Below are 23594 nucleotides of genomic sequence, written 5' to 3'. Positions count from 1 at the left end.
CCAGCAGCTGGGTCCAGGGCTCACTCACCTGTGTCTAGGTATATGCCATATGTGTGTATGGCACATGTATGTGCAGAGATATCAGTGTAGCCTTGTAGATGGAGCGGCGGGGCTGCGTCCCGCCACCCGGCTAGCTTTACACCCGAAATAATTACATGGAAACTGTATTCTTTTAAACACTGCCTGGCCCATTTGTTTCAGCCTCTTATTGGTTAATTCTCACATCTATAGACATTCCTCCATCATATCCTGATGAAGCAGCAGGCAGAAAGGAGCTCCCATGATTGGGGGTCTAGATAGGAAATGAGGGTTGAAATAGGAAGGTACAGAGACAGATTCCTTGGGATACAACTCCCATACACATAGGTAGCCCTGACCCTAGAAAGCTGGCGAGGGCTGAGTGGCACAGGCAGGCAGGGTGTTTTCTTGAATCTGGGCAGTAAGTGTGCATTCCTACTAAAAAATTAAAGTACACACAGGAATTAAAAAATATCCCTAAGATGTTGGAGAGAAGTTTGATACAACTTAGGGGGATCCAGAGAGTCATGTGTCTACCATAGATCCTTCTTTGAAATGGTGTTTGGGATCTCAGATTTAAAATTTTAAAAATAGCCGGGCGGTGGTGGCACACGCCTTTAATCCTAGCACTCGGGAGGCAGAGGCAGGTGGATCTCTGTGAGTTCGAGGCCAGCCTGGTCTACAAGAGCTAGTTCCAGGACAGGCTCTAAAAAAGCTGCAGAGAAACCCTGTCTCGAAAAACCAAAAAAAAAAAAAAAAAAAAAAATATATATATATATATATATATATATTGTAAGCTGCCTATACAGTTGTAAGCTGCCTAATGTGGGTATTGGGAACAACCCAGGTCCTCTGCAAGAGCAGTAAGCATTCTTTACTACTGAACCATCTCTCTAGCTCTGACATCCAGACTCTTGAGGGCCATCTTGTGCCTTACCTTGAGCAGGGGCACTAATTTCACTTCTGTTTCCTTCCCTTTCATGCTGCAGAGGAGGCGACCACCGTGTGGAGCTGTACAAGGTGAGTGCCCATGTCCCAAAGGAGCAGTGCTGGAATAGAAGGGGTTGCTTGAACTAGCCACTCTGAAAAGTCACCATTCGTGGACTTGCTGAAGGTGATGCCTGGCCAGTTCTCCCATGGGTCTTCCATTGTGCTGCTTCTAGGGTGGGTTCCAGAACCAATGCATACATGCATTTGCTAATGAGGTGAAAAGCATTTGCCATTGTTTTTCATGATGTGTTTCTCAAACACAGAAATGCTGTGGGAGCTTATTGTAGGATCACCCCTGGGGTGTAGGGAGTATAAAGGCAGGTGGGATTTGAGCCAAGTTCCAGACAGGCTTGATAGTAGCCCCTGCAAGTAAATGTTCATGCCTTAGGCATGACATAGAATTCCTTTCATTTTTATAGTTTTGTTTTTTATTTGTATGCATGTGCATGCATGCGTGCACGCACCACAGTTCAAGCCAGAGGACAGCTTGGGAGAGTTGTTTCTTTTCTTGCACCATGTGAGTCTTGGGTATCAAACTCAAATTATCGAGCTCTGCAGCAGGTATCTTTACCTGTTGAGCCATCCCACCAGCCCTGTGGTTTTGTTCTTGATCTTGGGTCTTGGAATCTTGGTGCAGCATGGTTGGCTCACCATACATGCCCTCCTCTCCTTAGAGAGATGTTTGTATCTAATAGGGCAGAAGAGAATGTACACAGATATGTGGGCCTATTTTGATCTGGGTAGTGGGAAATTTTTATTCCCTTGAGTCAGTTGGATCAAGGCAGGAAAGGTAAGTGACTGAGAAGTTAGCAGTTAACTTGATGTTTCTGTAGTAGAAAAGAATCTCCTTGTCCAGGCCCACGAGGCTTTGAGTGCAGGCTAGGAGAGGGCAGGAGTCACCAGGCTGCCTAGGACAGTACCATGTCTCCCTGAGGGTGGAATGCTAAGTGGCTTGAGGTGACAGTAGTGATGTGGAGTCTCTTTCATTGTTCTAGTCAGTATTGGACACTGCACTTGAGCAATGATCTTAATGAGAATGGACAACAATAACTAGTTAGTCTGTAGAAATTTTAAAAAATAATAGAGAAATTCACCAAAATCAGAAAAATACTAGGCTGCAGTGAGGATCCTCAAATGAAGTTTCTGAGGTCCACCAACATGTTGACTGCCTTAGGCCTGCTGACAGTATCTGAGAGCTGTCTGTTGCACTGTATTGCAAAACATCCTGGGAACTGTAGGAGCTGGCCACTTGGCTGTCTAAGCAGCAGCAGAAAAGGCATCCTTCCTATGTTGTTCAGCCAGAGGAAGTTCTACATTCTACAGCAACAGGCCCAGGCAAGAGCTATATGTCAGCAGTCTGTTAAGTTCCCACTGTATGTAAGACTCAGGACAGAACTCTGGAGGGGTTAGCAGGAAGCAAGTTGCTCAGTCCAAGTCATGTTGCCAATGATGGATGTCTTCCACTTCACAGGTGCTGAGTTCCCTTGGTTACCATGTAGTCACCTTCGATTACAGAGGTGAGGTTCTTTTTTAATGTATCCCTCAAAAAACCCAAAAACAAACAAAAGAATGTATCCAGGCATGCCCTCGCTTTTGATTATACATGATGGACAGACTTGAGAGAGAGCTTGGAAGCCAGGCAGGCAGCTTGTTTGTGTAATTCTAGGCCTGCAGGGCTGTGCTGTCAGTGGGCGGAAGGGTAGTAGGCATCCTGCTGTAGCTTCTGGAGGCTGACTTTACTGTCAGTGTCCTGGTAGTAGCATTTAAATACAGAAAATACTGTCTTTTCTCCTTATTGGACTCAGGATTTTCCCTGCAGCTGGACATTAGACACCGGCTTAGTAGCAGCTAGTCTTGGTGAGATGATGAGAACTGGGAAACGGGTCACTGAGAACAGACAGATCCCTCTGTCTTGATGCTCTCGCTTCTTTCTTTGTGTATTTAGTCAGGGCTGCCACTGGTGTGCATTACGAGCATTCCGATTAATGAGCAGCAGAAATACTTTTTTTAACAGTGAGCAGCTGTTTTAAAGGACTATTCCTCACAGGATCGCTACTTGGAGAGCTCAAAGGACAAAGGCTGCTTAGCTAGCTTGTTTACTCTTCTGGAGGATGGCAGTTACTCAGATGTCCTCTGGCTAAGGGACTGGGAAGGGGTGGAAGCCACTGCCACCTGCAAGTGGGACTTAATGTTAGTTTTCTTGTGTTGATGTAACAAATTACTACAAGCAGCATATCTTAAAACAAGACAAATTTATTATCTTGTAGTTATGGAGATCAGAAATATAAAATCTTTAGTCCCTATAATAGAATTAAAGTATCTTGTGGGCTTTGTTCTTCAGTGACTTCTGGAGAGGCCCCCATCCCCTCCTTGCCTCTCCTAGCTGCAGAGGCCAGTGCTGCGGGAGCTCCTTCCGCTCCTTCAGCCAAGAGCCTTTAAGATACCAGCCCAAAGCAGGCCCTCATGTTACAGGCCAGTACACTCTTTGGCTCATGGCTGTCTGAACCTTGGCATTTGACCTCTCTTTCTGTTATTAAAATGTTTATGAATAATTGGGCTTCCCCAGATGATCCAGTATCACCCTATCTCAAGGTTGTCCTGTTGTCATTTCTATTATATCTGGGATCCCATGGCAGGCAGCATTCAGACAAAACGCTTAGTCACTCTAGGTGCTAGCATTTCTGGGGTTCCACAGCTGCGCATGCACCATCAGCATTCAGACAAACTGCCTTGTCACTCCAGGGCCTTATGCCCTTCATAATCTATGTGCATGTGCAGCATGGCCACCTAATCTATACATATGTGTTCTGTGACTACATAAGCCCCTATATGCATGTGCTGAGATGCTTTTAAAAGGTGGACATGCCCACCCATGCTCTCTTTTGCCATGTTTCTTTCAGACAGGTCTGTGCACCCTCCCCCCTTTCCTTCCTCTTTGTTAATAAAAACTCTTAAAGTGATAATGTCATAGCCCACTAGTGGCTTGCTTTCTTTCTGCAGCTTAACTCCTGGCGTGAGGGTCATGTGTTTACAAACTCTGTTAAGATGTGGGCTTCTCCAGGAGTCACTGTTCTGCTGACTACAGTGATAGCTTTCAATAAAGAATGTTCCATCAGGATGACTGTTCTGAGCCAGGCAGTGGTGGCACACACCTTTAATCCCAGCACTTGGCAGATCTTGAGTTCAAGGCCTCCTGGTCTATAGAGGGAATTCCAGGACAGCAACAATTCCAGACAGAGAAACCCTGTCTCAAAGCAAAACAAAACAAAACAAGGATGAATGTTCTGGGCTCAGAAAAATTTACTGAAGAGCTGAAAAGCCCTGTTCCTTTTCCTGTCTTCTTCCTTCTCCATGCTGTACAGGTTTTTAGAAATATTCTTCCTCATGTATGCTGAGACCCTAGGGTGATGAAAAGAACACCTCCTTCCTTCTGTGTTCTCTTAAGATATCCCAGGCATCTCTTTCCAGGCTGCCTGTCTGTGTGGTATGGGACCACTCCAGTCTGTCTCTGACTCTGCTCCTATTTTCTGTTACTCTGTCTCTCTCTTCTTGTCTCCCATAAGATAGATAGCCTAAGCTTTTACTCAAGTCCCTCCTCAGTTCTTCTTCCTGGGGTTGGGAGACTGACGTGGTAATTGTGGGGTTTGCTCACACAGCAGAATGCATTTCTGAGCCTTGTGATGTATGCAGATCATGTGATGATGACTCAGTGCTGAGCTACTAGAAAGGCAATTGTGCTTGATCTTTGCTGGAGACTGAGTTGCCTCAGGAGGGGACTCTCCAACCTCCCTGCTTCCCTGCAGTTCCACCACTTCCTCCTCTCTGACCTGGTCCTTCTGTGGGCCCTGGGCCACCTGGGCTCTCTTAGGGGCACTGCCTTTGTCCTGGTCATTATGAGCTTCAGTGCTGGCCTGTCAATAAGAGTAGAGGAAGAACTAGCCTGGAGGAGGATGTTCACACCTGTGGGCAGGAACTAGCAAGGCATGTGTTTGAGGTTCTGGTGTGTGCTTTGCTGCCTTTCTTCTGTTGGTTACTAGTCTGATGTGCATGTAGAGCCTCTGGTGTATCAGCCAGCAGAAGTAGGACAGGTACACTTCCAGGCCTCTCTGCCTGTCTCTCTGCCACCAAAGCTGGAGCAGAAATGAGGGCACAGATGTGGGACTACAGATGCTTACATGGCAGCTTCTGTTGTGGCTGCTCCCGTTCACAGGCTGCCTTTGACATTCTTCTTTCTCAGGTTGGGGTGACTCAGTGGGAACACCATCGGAGCGAGGCATGACGTATGATGCACTCCATGTTTTTGACTGGATCAAAGCAAGAAGTGGTGACAACCCTGTGTATATTTGGGGCCATTCACTGGGCACTGGGTAAGCACTCTCAGGCAGGAAGAAGACTTGGTGAAGGCAGGAATAATTTGTGACTTCTGAAGCAGCCCAATGCCTCTGAGCCTATAGCATCATCCATTCTTACAGTCTTGGTTCCTGGCCCTGTGGTAGAGGGTAAGAGAGTGAAGCACCATGAGGGACTAAGGAGAGACTGGATTTCTATAGCTATTCCTCAATTCAGAAGTGCCTTAGAACCAATATGGGCATCGGAGATGGCAGCCAGTGTGGCAGGGAGCTCTTGTCCCCCAGAGCTTCTTCAGAATGCCCATAGAACACCTAGATGGTGTCAGGTATGAATTAGTGTGTGCTTACCAGCCATTGGGTCCAAGAACGCTATGTGGAGATGTTTGGAGCAGCATTGTTACTTTGCCAAGTTCAGCTTAGCAGGGAGGAGCAAGAAGATCTATGGACAACCTGGATTCTGCTCAGCAGGGTCCCAGGTGTTCTTAAAAGAACTTTGGTCCTCAGCCTTCCTGATACCTTTCCCTGTAGGCATACTGGAGGGAGAATATGCCATGGAAGGATACTGGCCATCTCTGTGGCAGTCTGCATAGTATCTGCCTAGTGTTATCCTAAGACAGCAGGAAGTCACATGACAGTGGCACTTGTCACCCACCAGGGTGCCAGCTGAAGGGAGAGGGCAGGGAAACCTGTGGGAGACTTCCTGGAGAGAGATCACATGATGAGGACAGGAGGGTGGCTGTTGTCACCTTTTAAGAAGGGTCAACTGATGGCTCACCTTGTTTCTCCCACTTACCCTGAGCCCCAAGTTAGCTTCAGGTTGTTTCTCTGGGCACTTTCCAGGATCTGTGCAGTCTTATTTAAAAGCATTTTCATTATAATTCAGCTGAACTCTATTTTTTCTTCCCAGAGTGGCAACGAATCTGGTACGGCGCCTCTGTGAGAGAGGTGAGAGAGCCAGGCACCATGGCTGGGTACCTTGCACATGTTAATGGTCCAGCCTCTGCTACACATTCTTGCCAAGCAAGTTCTAACTGGCAGGCAGCACAGTGATGGCATGAGCTGACCATCAAGGGTGGGGCTCCAGGTGTGCTCAGGGTTTACCCAACCTACCCTCCCAACAGGATCCTCAAAAGTCATCTGGGCCCCTTGGAGGCTGGGACTGATGGTGGTGGGAGGCCTGCAGAACGGGTACCTGGGCTCCCTGTCCTGTCTAAGCTCCCAGCCACTCAACCCCACTGGCTCTATCACTTCTTACCCACTGTCAGCTCTCTGTGTCTGCTTATCTAGAGACGCCGCCCGATGCCCTCATATTGGAGTCTCCATTCACAAATATCCGTGAAGAAGCAAAGAGTCATCCATTTTCAGTGGCAAGTACATGATTTTATGAAAACTTATTTTCATTATTGACATAATTGCCATGAGAATGAGATCAAGTAGATGATGAAAATAGTTTAGGTTGACATTACTAAAGAACTCCCAGTTCTAGGCACTGACCTGCCTGTAGAGCTGCCAGAGAAGGGGGATAGCTTTTAGCCAGGGACACTGGAACTACAGGAGGCCTTGCCCTGAGGCCTTATTGTATACCTTGTACCCATGTGGCTTCACTGCACCCTGATCTCACAGCATCACTGTCCATGGTGCTGTGGAAGGCTGCAGACTCTCTCTCCTTGAGTGGAGCCTATACTTTGGGTACTAGAGAATGATTGGAACCCAAGCTTGGTGCACAGGAGAGTTGAACTTCCCAGCAGTGTCTCAGAGTAAAGCATAGGTAATCCTTGCTAGGGACTCTAGGGCAGGCTAGTCCAGTCCCACCTTTCCCTCATCAGGTGGGATCCATCCTTCTTCTGGCCTGCTCTCCCCCTTCCCACTTCAGCTCCTGACCAGTGTGTGTTCTGGAGTCTGCCTCTTGACATGATCTCATGCTACCACCTCTCATATCATTGGTACTGCTTATTTTCTGACATCTTGTAAGGAAGCCAGCCTTTGATCCCTATTTCCTTGGTGGGTACTGGTCTTTTGTCAGTAGGGAGTTTGGTTTCTAAGCAGGATTCTGGTTGTACCTGAGGTGTAGAGGCCCCATCTGATCATTGGGGCCGGCAGATGAGTCTCCTGTCCCCACCTACAAAGCTAAGACAACGTTGGGAATGAATGGAAAGGAACTGCACCCCCCTAACTCCCTGCACCTAAACTGCCAGAACCCTGGGCTCTTGTGTCTGTGCAGCTGTCTTAATCCTTCTGAAAAAAGCTCTCTGTCTTGTCTTGTGTTCAGATATATCGATACTTCCCTGGCTTTGACTGGTTCTTCCTGGACCCCATTACAAGCAGTGGAATTAAATTTGCAAATGACGAAAAGTGAGTACTGTGACCGAGTGAGTGGAAAGACAGACGTCGGGCCCCACGTGACTCACTGCGGTGGGATTCGGGAGACTTACGGGCGGTTTCTAAGAAGGTGTCTTTTGAAAGGGAAGATCAAGTGGAGCTTTGTATTAGAAATGAGACAAACATTAAATGGCAGGGCAGGGGCACAGGCATGCCAGGGTATGCGTGTGGAGTCAAGAGTTTCAGGTGTCTGTTTTCTCCTTCCACCTTGTTGTTAGGCAGGTTTCTCTTGCTGTTTCTGCCATGCTGCATACTTTAGGCTAGCTGACCACAGGTTCTGGGCCATGCTCCTGCCTCTGTCTCCTTTCTTACGTAATACAGGGGTGCTGGGATTTTAGATGCCTGCAATCACATTTATCTTTTTTAACACACACTCCAGAAATCAAATTAGTTTGTCAGGCTTGCACAGTGAGCAAGTAGATAATGAAAATACTCATTATAAAAGGAACAGTCTTCTCACTGGCACAGAATTAAAGAATTTTAAAAGATTAACAGCACATTTTTTTGTTTTTGTTTTTTCTTTTGGTTTGTTTGTTTATTTTTGGTTTTTTTTTTTTTGAGACAGGATTTTTCTGTAGATTTTGGAGCCTGTCCTGGAGCTAGCTCTTGTAGACCAGGATAGTCTTGAACTCAGAGAGATCTGCCTGCCTCTGCCTCCTGAGTGCTGGGATTAAAGGCGTGCACCATCACCGCCCGGCCTTAATAGCACATTTTTGCCTGTATAATTCTTTTTTCAGTCTTTAAATCAGGACTTTTGAATTAAAGCAAGGCATTAAAGCAGTATTTAAATTTTTTTTTAATATTTATTTATTTATTATGTATACAATATTCTGTCTATGTGTATGCCTGCACGCCAGAAGAGGGCACCAGACCCCATTAGAGATGGTTGTGAGCCACCATGTGGTTGCTGGGAATCGAACTCAGGACCTTTGGAAGAGCAGGCAATGCTCTTAACCTCTGAGCCATCTCTCCAGCCCGCAGTATTTAAATTTAACAGTGAACACTTTGAAATAGATGTTTAAACAAAGTTTTCCTTCGAATATTTATTTTTGTTCTAAAAGTAAAAATGCACCAGATTAAAATTTCAGTAAATCATTGCAAACAAAGTCCCTTGCCAAATTTTTTTTATTATATATACAGTGTTCTGTCTGCATTTATCCATGCAGGCCAGAAGAGGGCACCAGATCTCATTATAGATGACTATGAACCACCATGAGGTTGCTGGGAATTGACCTCAGGACCTCTGGAAGAGCAGCCAGGGCTCTTAACCTCTGAGCCATCTCTCCAGCACCATTGCTGAAGTATTGCCATTGTAGATCTTAAAGGAAAGTTATCTGTATAAAACAAATTTCTTTAAAAACAAAAGTGAGTAGTGACCTGGCAAGCTGCCTTTGCTGCAGCTTTCCCACAGCAGTAGTTAGCATATGAGTGGCTGCAGGACCATGCCCCAATGGAACCCTTAACCTTCACATCAGCCTCATGTGTGGATGGGACCTTCCTAGGCTCAGATGGGCAGTTTCTGTACCAAGGACTTGTCTTGAGGAGGCTCAGGTTGAAGGGCCCAGCTCATCAGATGATCACCACTGCCTAGGGAGATAGCTTCGTCAGTGAAATGCTTGTCTTGCAAACATGAAGACCTGAGTTGAAGCTCCAGAACCCATGTTTTAAAAAAAAAAAAAAGCCAGCTGGGCGGTGGTGGCGCACGCCTTTAATCCCAGCACTCGGGAGGCAGAGGCAGGCGGATCTCTGTGAGTTCGAGACCAGCCTGGTCTACAAGAGCTAGCTCCAGGACAGGCTCTAAAAAGCTGCAGAGAAACCCTGTCTCGAAAAACCAAAAAAAAAAAAAAAAAAAAAAAAAAAAAAAAAAAAAAAAAAGCCAGGCAAGATAATATGCTAAGAAGGCAGAAACAGGCTTCCCTGGGTTCACTGGCCAGCCAATCTAGCCCTGCTTGCTGAGTTCTAGGTCAGTGAGAGATCCTGTTTCAAAACAAAAGGTGGATGGACACCTGAGGATGATGTGTAAGATTATCCTCTGGCCTTTACCTACACGTGCATACATGTGTGGGTGTATGCACAAGAAGTGTTCCACCACTGAGTCATGTGTGTGCTGGGTGCTACTAGCAGGAGATTGTGTTTAGGTAGCAGGCTGTCTCAGGGCTAGGTCCAGCTCTGTGTGCTAGGATGGCACTGTGCTGCTCTCAGGGGGTCAAGTGGCTACCTCAGTGGTCCTGTCCAGCCTTGTCAGCTTGTCCTTCTACTACAGCTTGCGGAAGAACTCTGGCTCTGTTGGACATATTGTCCCATTTACTGTTAAAGGTTCAAAGTTAGTGTGACTTCAATGTCATCAATTACACCAAAGATTAAATAGAGTTCTGATTCTTTCAACCAACAGATTTCCTAGTAATGTGCATTTGCAGTAAGCTTCTTAGAGCACTTAAAATACTCCCACTTATAAAGGCTGTCTTTTTACCTTTTAATATATCTACTGGCAAATATAATGGTTTTCAGTTTTCATAAAATACATAGGGGTCAGATGTTGACCCCTGTAATACATACTAATTTAAAACTAAAACAAAACCCTGAGAAGTTATTTCTTAGGTCTATAGTGAAAAGAAACCCAGCTACATTCAGACTGTTAAGCACCAAGGCAGAACACACCATAAACCCAGATCCCTGCCCAGGCTGAGGGGTGCAAATGACCCCTCTTTGGTCTCCTACAGTGTGAAGCATATCTCCTGTCCTCTGCTCATCTTGCATGCTGAGGATGACCCCGTTGTGCCCTTTCATCTCGGCAGAAAGGTAGGTGTTGTGTGACTCTGCCCCTGGTGCAGTAGGTGCATTGGCCCCAGGTATGGATCAAGTTGGGCATGCAAGGTAGGGTGGAAGCCCCTGTATACTAAATGGTGTGGGTTCAGGTCCCACTAGGCTGCATCTTCTCCAGGTGCTTGACAGCTATAAGGTCTGATGTCAGGGTCAAGACCAGACTGCTGTCCTATCCACCAGAAACTATGACAAACAAGCATTAGAACCCAGGCTGACAAGGGAAGACGGAGGGGACAGCACCTGGCCCAACTGGCAGAACTGATGTGAAGACATCCAGTCTATCTTCTTGCCTTTGGGGATAAAACTGCAAGGACCTTGCACTTGCTTCTACTAATCGCTTTGACTTTGCTGCTAAGAAGCTTGATTAGATTTATGAAAGGAGATAAGAGAGGAGTAAAGAACACCATATGGGCTCTTGGCATGTGTTCATATGCCAAGGAGCAGGTGAGCCTAGAGGAGTGCATGCCATTCCTTCCTAGCAGATGTGGCTTAGAACCCCTTTGAGCAGGCTTCATCAAGTACACAATGAAGCCATTTCAGAGTGGGAACTCCCCAGCAATGCACCTGTGATGCATGGAGCCGAGGTGGGATTACATTGTCTCTGCCATTGGAACTGCCCCCACTTAGCTGTACTCTGGAGATACAAGGGCAAAAAGGGTCTTAAATGGTGGACGTAAGGAGTAGCCATGCCTAGTGTTTGGTCCCCGTTAGCCCAGACTCTGGCTTCTTGAACCTTGGCTATTGAAGGCTGTAATGACAGAAGCAGTGTTCATGGGCACTTGCACTGCTCTCTGGAGGAAGCACGCAATCTTTGTTGCAAGAGAGGGCTCTGTTGGGCTCTGGGCTGATTCATCTCTCCTCTTACCAGCTATACAACATTGCTGCACCATCTCGAAGCTTCCGAGACTTCAAAGTTCAGTTTGTCCCCTTTCACTCAGATCTTGGTTACAGACATAAGTACATCTACAAGAGCCCTGAGCTTCCACGGATACTGCGGTGAGACATTCCCTCATAACCCACGGCCTCTCCTGGATAGTGATGCCTCACAACTAGCTGTGCAGCAAATGGCAGCCACTGAAGCCATGTGAGGGGCTCGGTGGCTTACCACAGGGTCAGTGATTCAAGAGCCTCCCGCTAACATCACAAAGGAGCTACAAAGTTTGTTTCCCCCCCCTTCTGGATAATTCTAATTAGATGGGGCATACAGTCTCCCTGTACACATTGTACAAACCCACGTGAACATGTAAAGGGAAGTACCTAACAGTGTGCACATGCACTGTCCTTACAGACTGTGTGTGTGTGTTTAGGAGTGTGTGAACGTCCAGAAAGCTTTCAGTGTGCATATGCACGATTTCCGAACAGGAAGAACTCAGACACAGCTTCCCGAAGGGAGGCCATGTTTCTGGCTACTACACACTAATCATACTCTTGGGCAGAATATAGGCTGCAGCCCAGAAAGACAAAGGCCCCATCTGGCCTGGACCCAAGTAGGAGTGTGGAGTAACAAGTAGCAGAGTTTCAGGTGACCGGCCCTGCCTTCCATGCATGCCTGTCCTCCGTGCTTCTCTGCTGATTTCCCGGGATCATCACCTAGCTCCCTGTCAGATGACCCAGGTTCCTCCCACCACTATTCAGAGCAGCCCCATCACAAGTCTAGCCCTCCCTATACACCAAGGAGCAGGAGGGTACATACCTGGGCTGCTCGATAGCACAGGACCCCGAGCTCTGGGCATGGACAGCCACAGCTCTGCTGTTTGTGCTGGTAGGCTTCAGAAGTGGCTTAGAGGCCAGTTATTTCCAACCTGTGACTAAAACTGGTTCCATAAATTATCTCCCAAAGAGCAGTATCCTGCTTAACATTGTAGTCCCGACTCTGGCTCCTTTGAGAATTTCGGAGGCAGAGCTACATTATAGTAAAGGATTCCTTGCCATTTGGGAAAGGGCGCTGAATAAGTTAGGTTTGAGACTGACATCTTTTCCTCTCATTATAAAAAGAAATATGGCAGAAAATTTCAACTGAACATGGAGCGCAAAGCCTAGCTTTTTGTCTCTACTTCTCCACACTGGGGTTTGACCTGGGAGCTGAGCTGCAGTGCTCTGTCTGCTTCACCAAGGGCTTGCTCTTGTCAGGCAACCTAGGTTCTTTGCTGCCTCCAGTACCTAAGAGAGCCACTCGAGGATTGTGGGGAGTGGGATCTTAGGTCTAAGCATTTTGGCTCATGCACTTGTCTTTTTTTGGTCTAGGGAATTCCTAGGGAAGTCGGAAACAGAGCGCCAGCACTGAGCCTGGCCTGTGAAGGAGCATGAAGACCCACCCTCCTTCCCTTCTCCCCTGGCCAGCACTCTGGCATCCAGTAGCCCAGAGTGTCGCTACCTGTTGTGCTCAGGAGCCCGGTGTGTACCTAGAAAGAGGACTCAGACACAGCAGGCAGAGGCTCCACAGACACGGATCTGTGAGGAAAACACGGTGGCAGGCAGGCGGCCCCCTGACCTGAACTTTTGGGACCCCATATGCCTTGTGCTGGGCACAGGGAACCTGGGAGGGGCCCAGGAGCTCGGGACCACTCCAGGTTCTCTGGCACCACCACTTAAACTATGGGGAAGTGATTCCTTCTGCCCTTCCGGGCGTACAGAGTGGACTCTAAGTGGTTCAGTTTGTCCCCTTCAGCTCGTGTACCTGCTTGCCTTCCTCAGCTGACCCTGCCTCTCATGGCATCTGCTCACCCACAGTAGGGGGCACCTGGATCTGCAAGTCCTTCCATTCTGCCCACCTGTCTGTCATCTAACCTGGCTGTAGACTGAGCATTTATTTAAGAATAAAATCTTGGTGGTGGTCTATGTGTTGTTTTCTGTACAAAGCAGGAATCATTGTTGCCTCCTTTACTCTCCCAGGCAGGATCCCCACAGGAAGTATAAGGGCTGCTCCCAACTCCCAGGCACTGAGATTGGAGGCATCTTTTTCCATGTCTGCTAGGTAGTCTTTTCCTAAAAGGCAGGCCTAGACAGAGACTGCGCCACCACACAAGCACTGCTCTTCCAGGGGATGTGAGCTGCATAGCCAGGACTTGGAAATGGGCCAGACACATTTCACCAGGTTGTCTTGATTGGAGTCTGTTTTGTCGAGGCAGCCTGACTTGAAGCTACGCACCTACAGACCAGGCAGGGCTGAGAGTGTCGGAGCACAAGGCTTAGCAAGAACTGGTACGAGGAGTCACGGGGGCGATGGTATCTGTTCTGTACATGCAGTTGAGTACAGGTATCTGCACCGTTTGCATCCTCTGTGATGCAAGATCCTCTGGGTGCAAGTCCACTGAGGACACAGCCTTTTCTGATGGTGGACTTCCTTCAGGTCCTTCATCTATGGAATCTCAGGTACCAGTCCTGGGAGGTCAGAGGCCCAGCATTAGCAGAGGTGAGCTTAGATGAAGAACCCATGACTGGAACTTTATACTCATCCATCCCAAAGCTCCATAGGGCTCCCTAAGTGATTCTCAAGACATGGGAAACAAACCTTCCCTACATCATCTAGGATCAGGGATTTAGTCCTACTGAAGCCAGCCCATGACAAGAAGAAGCTTCCTTCTCTTGGCCTGTAGCTAGCTGTACCCATCTTGTGTTGCCCATCTACAGTTCACTGTCAACAGGACATGGCCATCAGGGAGCCCTTGACCTCCTCTTGTAAGTGGTCTATGCCAGCAACCTGGGCCTCGTCACAGAGGGACTGCTCTGTGTGTTGCCTACCCCTTACATCCTCCAGCTTCCCATGGGGGTTACCCGACACTGAATATTGTGATAGAAACACAGATACCACATTGGCCAACTATGGGCATAGAAGTTTAATCCATTTCTCACACAAGGAGGTAACAGCAAGTAGTAGAGTGAAGGTCGTGTATTGTGGCGTCAGGGACCTCATGCATAGGGCCCCACACAGGGCAGCAGACGACCAGCCCTAGAACCTGCCCACCCCACAAGCTACCACAGTGGCTCCGGCGAATTGAGTCCTGAAAGCAGGCCCTTCCCAGCAAATTCTGGAGTGAGGAAAGTAAGTGGGTCCCCTGCCCACCCCCAGCCAGTACAGCGGTGCAAGGGGACAGACGCCTATGGGAGGAGAGTCCCTCACAGTTTCTCTGACAACCCCCTCTCTTTTGGGCGGCACTTAAGGCAGGTTCTGCCCGCGAGGAGGATGGCCCCTGTAATAAGGGGGGTGGGAACGCTCAACCTCGTGTCCTGTAGGCTGCTGTAGCAGAGCGGAAACTGGGCCCTTTTCCCAGACCTGGCTGGTGGAAATGGAGACAGAATGGTGCCTGGTCTTTGTGTAGACAACAGGAAATGCACCTCAGGCCACGGACAGAAGTATTGGGGGGGGGTCCCCATTACAGGACAAGTAGCTAACTCTTCAGCCAGGCAGATATATCCTTAAAGTAGTCAGACTGACCTAGTACAATGTTTACTTGCTAAAACTTTAGCTAGTTTCAATTCCTCATGAAGTGTTATTTCCTGTTGAAAAAGCAAAACACCAAGCCAGCTCTATAAAATTGCCAGTCCTTAACCAAGACCTCAGACATGGGATAAAGGTTCCTCTTCAGCGCTCCTCTCCTGAAGTCCTGGGTTCTACATGACATCCACGTGGTTCCACAGATGGCTACAGAGGCATGGCCTATATGGGTTAACAACCCATATCCCCAATATAGCCAAGGGTAGAGGACAGAAGGCTGTGAGCATGAAACCTGAAGAAATGATTATCCTGCAGGGCCAAGGAGGCCACATACTGGGCTTAGCCCTACCCAACAGCTAGTGACCCAGGTACCAGTAAAACACATAGAAATACAGGCTTCGTGACAGTTCCCTGCCCAGATTCTAAAGGTTCAAAACTAAATACTTAAGCTTACTCAGCTATGTGCATAGTTTTGGGGGCTCAGCTCCACTCCCTGCACATCCTCTATGGGGACCATCTCTGCCCATCTGTGCTGTGAACTCTGCAAGAGTTCTTTTGCAAGAAACCAGGAGGATGCCACACACTCCTTTATCCAGGTCCTCAAAACCATTCCCATGGCCCCTCCTGGAAACACAGCACATCCGATAGCAGGGACCAGCAGCTGCTTGCAGTGCCTGAAGACTGGCATGGGCACAGGATCAGCCGAACAAGCTACTGGTCTCACTGTGTGGGGTAATTAGTCTTTGGGGAGGTTGGGGGGTGGGATCTGCAGGTCGGAGGGCTCTACACCCCAGATCTCCCGTGCATACTCAGTGATGGTCCGGTCACTGGAGAACTTGCCAGAGCAGGCAATATTCCTGATCACCTTCTTGGTCCACTCCTTGGAATTCTGTCAGAGGAAGAAGAGATGATTAACCTTTGCAGAGCCAAGGAACCTAAGGGAGCCCAAGCTTCCAGGATGTGAGGACTATTAACAATGAGCCCTGAGCCTTGAGACAGCCTGATGGTATAAGAGACTGCAACCATGTGTTCGGAGAAAAGGGGCCTCACTGGCCAGAAGAGTGACATCAGACCTAAGAGCCCAGGAGCTTAAGGCAGGGCCACTGTCCTGTTCTCAAGGCTCCTCAGCATGGCCTACAACATTAAGCAAGGAGCACAGCCAGGTAAAAATGCCACAGGCAGACCAAATGTCCTAAACTGATCACTCATCGTCTAAGACTTCAGCCCCATTACGACTCCCTCCAAACTTCACAACTGTCCCCAGACTATAGCACCCAGACCTCAGTGGAAGGGGCCTTCTAGGAAGGGCTTGACTCCTGTGGGACAGCCCCCCTGGATGCTGTTTTCAGGTCCCTCATTCTAGTCTTGGCTATCCGGAAAGGTTTCCCTGCAAGACACCTAGGTTTTCCCCCATGGTACTTAATGACAGGGCAGCTGACCTAAAGGTAGGCTGGATATACTGATAACAAACCACCTCACCCTCCCTGGTCTGGTTGAGAAATGGTCTAACCCAATAGGTCTGCACAGACCCACCCAGCCACATCCTACCCGTCTTGATGGCCCATGAGCCTTACCCTATATAGGTGGTCCACCTGGGCCTGGCACTGTATGTAGGCTTCATAGTCGGCAAACACCTTGAACCTGAAACAGTAAGAGGAAGCTGGGTCAGGGCAGCGGGTGCAGCAGGTGAGGAGCCCTGCCTGGAACATCCCAGAAGACAGTCTCCCAGCCAGATCAGGAATAGCCTAGGCCATGCCTTTCATGTCTACCCAGCTCTTGGGGTGCCAAGACAGAGACTGTTATGCTTGTGGGTGCCAAGATGCACCAGGTCCACGTGGCCACAGGCTTCTCTGGGGGTGCGTTTTTGGAAGTCTAGTTTTAACCCAAAGTTTCTTTTAAGGAAATTGTCATTTCCAAACCAGGTGTTAGAAATGAACATGCCTAGAGGCAACTGCACACTCAGAGCAGCAAGCCCCATAGTGCATTTTATTTTACTAGCAAGCCAGAGGCATGGTTCACTATTTAAAAAGTCCCTCCTTCATCACAGGCCCCAGCAAGATCCCACTCCATGCTGGACACATGGGTAGAGCCATGATCTAGTTTAATTGAAGCCAATGCGTGGTACAGTCTTCAAAGAATAAAAACAAGTTAACTAGAGGCCACTGAAAGTGGAGATGTTAATACTAGATTCAACTTTTACCAGAGGGGTAAGCCCTACCCTGAGGCACCAATGTCTTTGCAGACTTGGCTATGTAACTAGGCTGGTTATAACCACGCCAGGTATAAATGATATGATACCTCAACAAAATACTGAGTACATTAACAAGTTTGCAATGCAGTAAGTTGATTCCATTTTAACCAGGGAATGTCCTTGTAGACTAACACTTGCCACAGATCCATACCCTCCCTCCCACCATGTTGAGGCCCAAAAATGTAAGCCTATTTCCATCTTGTCTAAAGGTCAGAGAGTTTTAGCTTGTTCAAAGTTGTTGACAACTGTGATTACACATCCTGACCTAGGGTGTGGTTGCTTGGTCACAGGTAGATCTACTCCACCCTGACCAAAGGTCAGGAAAGCCAAGCGTGCTTCTTTTGAAATAGGAGGTTTGACCTTGGGAAGTAGCTGCTTGGTCTAGTGGATACTTGGTCTAGGGTGGGCTCACTGCCCAAACAAAATGCTAATGGCGTGATGGCTCAAAGTAACTGTTCTAGTTGTCCTTTGTATCATGTTAAAGCAGTCTTTTGTCTTCGTCCCCATTGTACTGGGGGTATAAGAGTGTATGGAAAATTAAACACAGGGTTTTCAGCATTCACTGGAGCCCCCTCCTGGTGCTGTCCTGTGTTCTCTGTTTTATTATTTTCTCTCGCGTCTGTTCTCTTTATAGTTTTTCTAATCGCCATGCCCCTACCCTGGTAAGTGGTATTTTTGTCCAAGTGGTATTTTGTGCCTCCGACACCACCACTCTGCAAGCTCTTGGCTGTACTGCCTGCACTCCTGAGCACCCTCTGCAACAGCCCAGGTGTAAAGATTCAGCCACACGACTTGGCTGACACTTCTGGGTTCCAGGGCCATGCATGTGCGGAAAAGCCGTCAGGCAGAAGTGACTAATGGCCCTGGGAATCTTAAAGGACCCTACGTGACCCGTGTACAGCATGGTTGCATCATCTACGTATGACGCAGCTGCGTGAGCCCTTGCGCACATATGTGAGCTTCGTCATCTGCATATGATGTAACCACGCCACCATCACCCCCAACCCTGTGCATGAGCTAGGCAGCCCTTAAAAGCTGGGGGTGCCATCTTCAGCTCTCTCTCTGCACACCGACCTTCACCAGGCCTGTACACCACCCACCCACCCCAATAAACTCCTAAGCAGGTTTGTTGCGTGTTCCATGTGTTCTTCTCACTTGCGCCAGGTAATTTCACCAGGGACATAGTTCCTTTTCTGGACAGTGTGGTTTTATTGGCCACCATCCCATGAACCAGGGTTCCCAAGGTGCCACTAGAAGCCACTGCAGACTGTGGCCCTGGTTTGCTGTGACTGGCTGGGGTAAGGTCTCCTAGGCTGAGGTGGAGAGAGGAGATCATAAAAACACAGGTCTTATACTCCTCATAACATGGAGTTTTTAGTCTACCAGGTGAACCCAACTGTCTCAATGGTGGGGAGTGGGTGGCCAACTTGGAAAGCCGAAGTAATAGGATTCGTGTCCTACCTGTCATGGTACATCAGCATGTTGACCACATCCTTGAAGCAGTCTGGATCTTTGGGAGAAAAGAAGCCACTGCTGATCTGATCGACAGCCTGTCTCAGCTCAGGCAGGCGCTCATAGAATTCTCTGGCATTGTACCTAGAGGAGATAAGCTCACTTAGCACTGGGTACCCCAGGCAAGCAGCCTCGAAGTCATGTGGTAGGACCAGCTTATGCTTGACACAGACTCTACGCTGTGGCAACCCTGGTGACCAAGGGCATCAGTTACTGTGTACATGTGGTTTCCTTGAGAGGCAGCTTGTTAGACAAAATCAACCCCTGCTTCCTTCACTGTTCAGAGAAATGTCACCAGGATATGTGTATTATACACAAACAAGCCTCCCTTTATCTTTCTGCTAGAGAATACAGAGCCCACCACAAGCGTACCCCTCCAAAAAATCCTGCCCTGGGCTCTGAAAAAAATCAAAGGACACTCTGAGAGACATGAGGCCTGAGAGGGTCACTGGCTGGCCCATAGAATGAAGAAAAAGCCAGACAAGATGACATAAAGCTAGCTGTTACTCACCAGGAAGCTTGAGGACACATGAAGCGCTGAGAGAGAAACACATGAGCTCTTGGGGAGATGAGGACGGTTTGACCACAGTGATTCCCCAGGAGCTTTGAAAAGTAATAAGACTACATACACCGCCTTTTACACTCAGAGGCCAGGATTCCTCATCAATGCCAAGGTCAGGAAAAAAAGGGGGTGTTTTCAGATCAGAAATGGGAATAGGTGATGGCCACAGCCGCCAAGGGCAAGAAAGGGCAGCACGACATGGACTTTAATAACAAATATGCCACTGGGAGGCTGCGCTGTGAACAGCAGGAAGCTGGAAGAGCGGGAGACAGGAGCTCTCTGAACTGTTTGAGATTTTTCTGCATTCCACTTAGAAATGAAAAGGTCTGTGGACTGCTCTGTCCGGCCCTGAGCGGTATGCCCCTCTAGCAGGAAACCCGTAGCCAGGGCTTCAGCTGATGGGAGGATGTTTGTCATGGGGACAAAAAGGGGCAGCCAGATTCCTAACCGTCAGCCTCCTTGGGACCTCATGTCTTGTGCTTACGAATGGACTCAATGAGCACTTACTCCCTGCCTCAGCTTCCGGTCAGCTCCCTTTCACAGGCCCCTCCCCAAAGCTGCCACATACCTCAACAGCAAGGGAAGGGACACATACCCTTTCTGGTCCAGGGCCTCAACGTCCTCCACCCGCATCCCAAAGATGAAGAGGTTTTCCTCCCCGGCCTCCTCAGCCATCTCCACGTTAGCGCCGTCCATGGTGCCAATGGTGAGAGCCCCATTGAGCATGAACTTCATGTTGCCAGTGCCTGAGGCTTCAGTGCCCGCAGTGGAGATCTGCTGCGACAGGTCAGCAGCTGGGATCACTGCAGGGAGGGCGGGACAGATACAGACAGGGTGGCAGCTCAGCCCAGGAGGCAGCTGGTCTCCATGGAGAGTGATCCTAGGATAGGAATCAGCCCTGAAACTGCTGAGCTCACCACCAAACAAGGAGACGGACCCCAAAGCAGCCACCTGAATTTTCCACTCTTCTCTGAACCAGGTTAGACAAGGCAGAGGGTCTAAGACGGAGACCCTCGAGAAGCCCCACAGTGACAAGGGATTTTTGTCCTGGAATTTTTCTTATAATTTTAAAAATTGTTTATGTGTGTTTTTCCTATGCATGTGTATGTACTAAATCATGCCTGGTGCCCACAGAAGCCTGAAGGCTTTCGGTCCCCTGAACCAGAGTTACAGATGGGTGTGAGCCACCACTTGGGTGCTAGGAACCAAACTTGGATCCTGTGGAAGAGCAGGCAATGTCTCTTAACTGCTGAGCCATCTTGACAGCCAATTCTGAGATTTTTCCAGGAACCATGCCAATTAAGTCCAGTGGAAGAACTGGGCCCTGGTTTCCTGACATTGCAGATATACTTCTTCCTCTGGGCACTGGTAGCTTATTCAATATAAAACACTCCTGATTAGCCTGAGAAGAACTTAGATCTGCAGAGCCAGATGGCGGGCTATACTGGGTCCAAACTTGAGGTTCACAGAGTGGGAGTTAGTTAATTCATGTGCACAGGGGCACACACAGGCAGCCAAGTACCACAGCTTCTTCCACACTCAGGTTCCTTATGCTTATGAGATAGCAGGCTAGAAGTGATATCCTTGGGGCTGGGTCACTGCCCCAGGTTCTAACCTGGCTGGAAACCTCATCTGAGCATCTACAGCTAAAGCCAGAGCTGCTGATGCTACTTGGTGGACTCAATTCAGCCAATACCAGAACCTTAAAGGGGGAAGGCCCAGAACCAGTTATCTACAGCCCCCCAGGCCCCACAGGCCCCCAGACCCCCCAGTCCAGCTGATGATAGCTGCATGTCTCCTAGCAAGTCAAAGAGAAAATGGGGTCAGACCCCGCCTGAAGCCCAGACTGTGCCCTGTGGCTGATTCTGTAGGTGAGCTAGAGCCAGATGGTCTCAAAACTAAAGGTGAACAGAGTTCTAGGCAGCAGAAAGGGCACAAGACAGTTTGGTGATAAGTTCCACCAGGGCTCCCAGCCAACACATAGGTGGAGCCCAGTTCCCTGAACCCACCAAGGAACCCAAGAGAGGTGGCAGCGACAGGAGCGTGGCAGCAACAGCTAGACCAGACCATGGAGCAGTCTGAGCTCGGCTCCAGGGCTTACAGCTACAGTCTTGAAAGCAGCACTATGCAGCTGGACATGCAGGCATCTGACCTCAGTGGCAGAAAGGGAATGGGAAGACCAGGCTCAGACTCCTCACCATCCATCTGATTAAAAAACATATTTCCAGCCGGGCGGTGGGCCGTGGCGGTGCACGCCTTTAATCCCAGCACTTGGAAGGCAGAGGCAGGTGGATCTCTGTGAGTTTGAGGCCAGCCTGGTCTACAAAAGCTGGTTCTAGGACAAGTGCCAAAGGTACAGAGAAAACAAACCAAAAAACAAACAAACAAAATCATGTTTCCTACCAAAAAAGACCTACCTAGGCCAGTGAACATCCTCACCTTAGGAGAAGTCCCCAGTAACAGCCCTAGTGGGACGGCCCAGACCAGACGAGCTATGAGGAGCCCTCAGGGAACAATGACAGCAGTGCTGTCACATGACCAATGAGCAGTGAGGAGGGTGGAGGGAGGAGAGATGGTGAGGACAGGCTTCAAGAGGCAGGGGAAGGGAAGGTGGCAGGAGCTGGTGTTGGTGAGCAGGGAAGGAGGAGAGGAGAGGTAGAAGGTTCTGGGAGGTCAGGGGAGTCACAGTCTGCTGCCAAGAGAGACCCAAGAGCATCGGGCAAAGCTGAGGGACGACGAGGAGGGAGGAACAGTGAGATCCAGACAGGCGTGAGGAGGCCCGGGTGGGCAAGAACGATAGTAGTTCTTCCTATGACAGGCAAAAGTTCTCAGACACTCGAGAAACACAGTGTCACCCTGGCAGAGCCTCTGTGTCCAGAGCAGAACAGCCCGGGTCAGCATGGCCAATCCCCCACCCAGCCCAAGCAGAAGCCAGCCAAGGAGTTCAGAACTACCTTTCTCAGCTAAGGACACCCGATAGTTCTCCAGGAAGATCACTTTGAGCCTGTCGCCCACAACTGGATCATGATTGACAACATCTCCAATGGATGTGACCAGCTTGATGATCATCTTAGCCATGTGGTAGCCAGGAGCTGCCTGGAAAGAGGAAGGTGAGGTTAGGTGACTTTAGCATAAAGAGGGTCCATGGAGCACTTGGTAGCATTACTGGCTCTTGGGCATGTAAGATAGGGACTTGTGGGCCACAGAGACCTATGCTGGATTGGCCAGTAGACTTCAGACCATGGAGGTCACACCTACAGTGGCCCTGCTGGTGTTGGGGAGAGGGAGGAGCTTAGCTTTGCCTGCGTGTCTTGACTTCTCCTGACTCCACATGTCACCTCGCTTCTGGATTTGCCAGCCTTGAATTTGATTTTCTGACTCTAGTCAGTGTTTTAGAAACTGTAAGATGCAGCCCGGCAGAGGGTGCACCCTTTGGTTTCAGAGAACATCTCTTGTGAAGACGGGCAGTAGGCACAGTATCAAGTACATGATCTGGACCTGCAGCGGTAGAGCGGGATGCTCTGCCGTCCTTCCAGATTTCCTCTAGTCTTAAGTTTATTCACTGTACTACTTTCAGACTTCCTCAAAGTCCATATTGCTTTGGCCTTGTACATACTAAAATCCTAACAAAACAGTATCAGATCTAAATTTGCTTCTAAAATACTAGGCGATGAGCGTGGGCAGAGACCAAACAAGGTGAGGCACTCAAATGCTGAGTCTGGCCCTCCAGACCCTAATGGCAGAGAAGAGAATGGCCTTGTGGCCAAGGGCAGCACCTATGTCTGCCTCATTCCAGCCATGGAACGCCAGGAACAGCAGGAGGGCTGTCTGTGGACGGTTGTGCATGTGAGGCTATCCCAGGGCAGTGTCTCAGAAAGAACGTGCACCCCAACAGCTCATATCCTCTGACAAGACCCAGCTGCCAGCTGAGCACAAGTAAGTGACAAGCATGTCTGCTACCCCTTGAATGTGTCACAGTGATTAAGTCAACTCAAACCATGCTAACCCTAGTGTGGCGTCATGTGTGGCCGATGAAATAATCACGACCATCGCTGCACTGTGAAATCGTGGAGGCAGAGAAAGGATGTGGCAGGGTTGGGGTGAGCAGTGGGAGTGTGTTCCATAAAGCCCTTAAGGCTGTGGATCCCCTAACTCCTTGAGTGAGGCCAGGAGGCTTGACTCCACTTCCCGCATAGTCTGTTGTGTCCAAGGCTCCTCGCCCCAGCCTGGCTCCTTGTGGCAAGGTGCTGCTGGCATGCACAGTGGCACCTGCTT

At 49.0% G+C, this 23594-nt stretch overlaps 2 protein-coding genes across 2 annotated transcripts in view; one reads left to right on the top strand and one right to left on the bottom strand.

Annotated features, from left to right (window-relative positions):
- The window catches only part of Abhd12 (abhydrolase domain containing 12, lysophospholipase), a 64302-nt gene extending 50907 nt beyond the window's left edge, over positions 1–13395 (top strand). Inside the window, exons 5-13 of the mRNA XM_038330397.1 lie at positions 1008–1038; positions 2480–2525; positions 5246–5375; positions 6265–6302; positions 6645–6724; positions 7627–7709; positions 10457–10535; positions 11428–11555; positions 12804–13395. Of these exons, the coding sequence (XP_038186325.1) occupies positions 1008–1038; positions 2480–2525; positions 5246–5375; positions 6265–6302; positions 6645–6724; positions 7627–7709; positions 10457–10535; positions 11428–11555; positions 12804–12843 (655 nt within the window). The 3' untranslated portion in view covers positions 12844–13395. The remainder of the gene's footprint in view (positions 1–1007; positions 1039–2479; positions 2526–5245; positions 5376–6264; positions 6303–6644; positions 6725–7626; positions 7710–10456; positions 10536–11427; positions 11556–12803) is intronic.
- A 986-nt stretch (positions 13396–14381) lies between these two features.
- The window catches only part of Pygb (glycogen phosphorylase B), a 50189-nt gene continuing 40976 nt past the window's right edge, over positions 14382–23594 (bottom strand). Inside the window, exons 16-20 of the mRNA XM_038330396.2 lie at positions 22274–22415; positions 19915–20122; positions 18707–18841; positions 16569–16635; positions 14382–15883 (exon numbers count right to left, since the gene is read on the bottom strand). Of these exons, the coding sequence (XP_038186324.1) occupies positions 15731–15883; positions 16569–16635; positions 18707–18841; positions 19915–20122; positions 22274–22415 (705 nt within the window). The 3' untranslated portion in view covers positions 14382–15730. The remainder of the gene's footprint in view (positions 15884–16568; positions 16636–18706; positions 18842–19914; positions 20123–22273; positions 22416–23594) is intronic.

This window comes from Arvicola amphibius, chromosome 5 (assembly GCF_903992535.2).
Source record: "Arvicola amphibius chromosome 5, mArvAmp1.2, whole genome shotgun sequence".
NCBI lineage: Eukaryota > Metazoa > Chordata > Mammalia > Rodentia > Cricetidae > Arvicola > Arvicola amphibius.
This window is presented reverse-complemented; position numbering and strand designations above follow the sequence as displayed.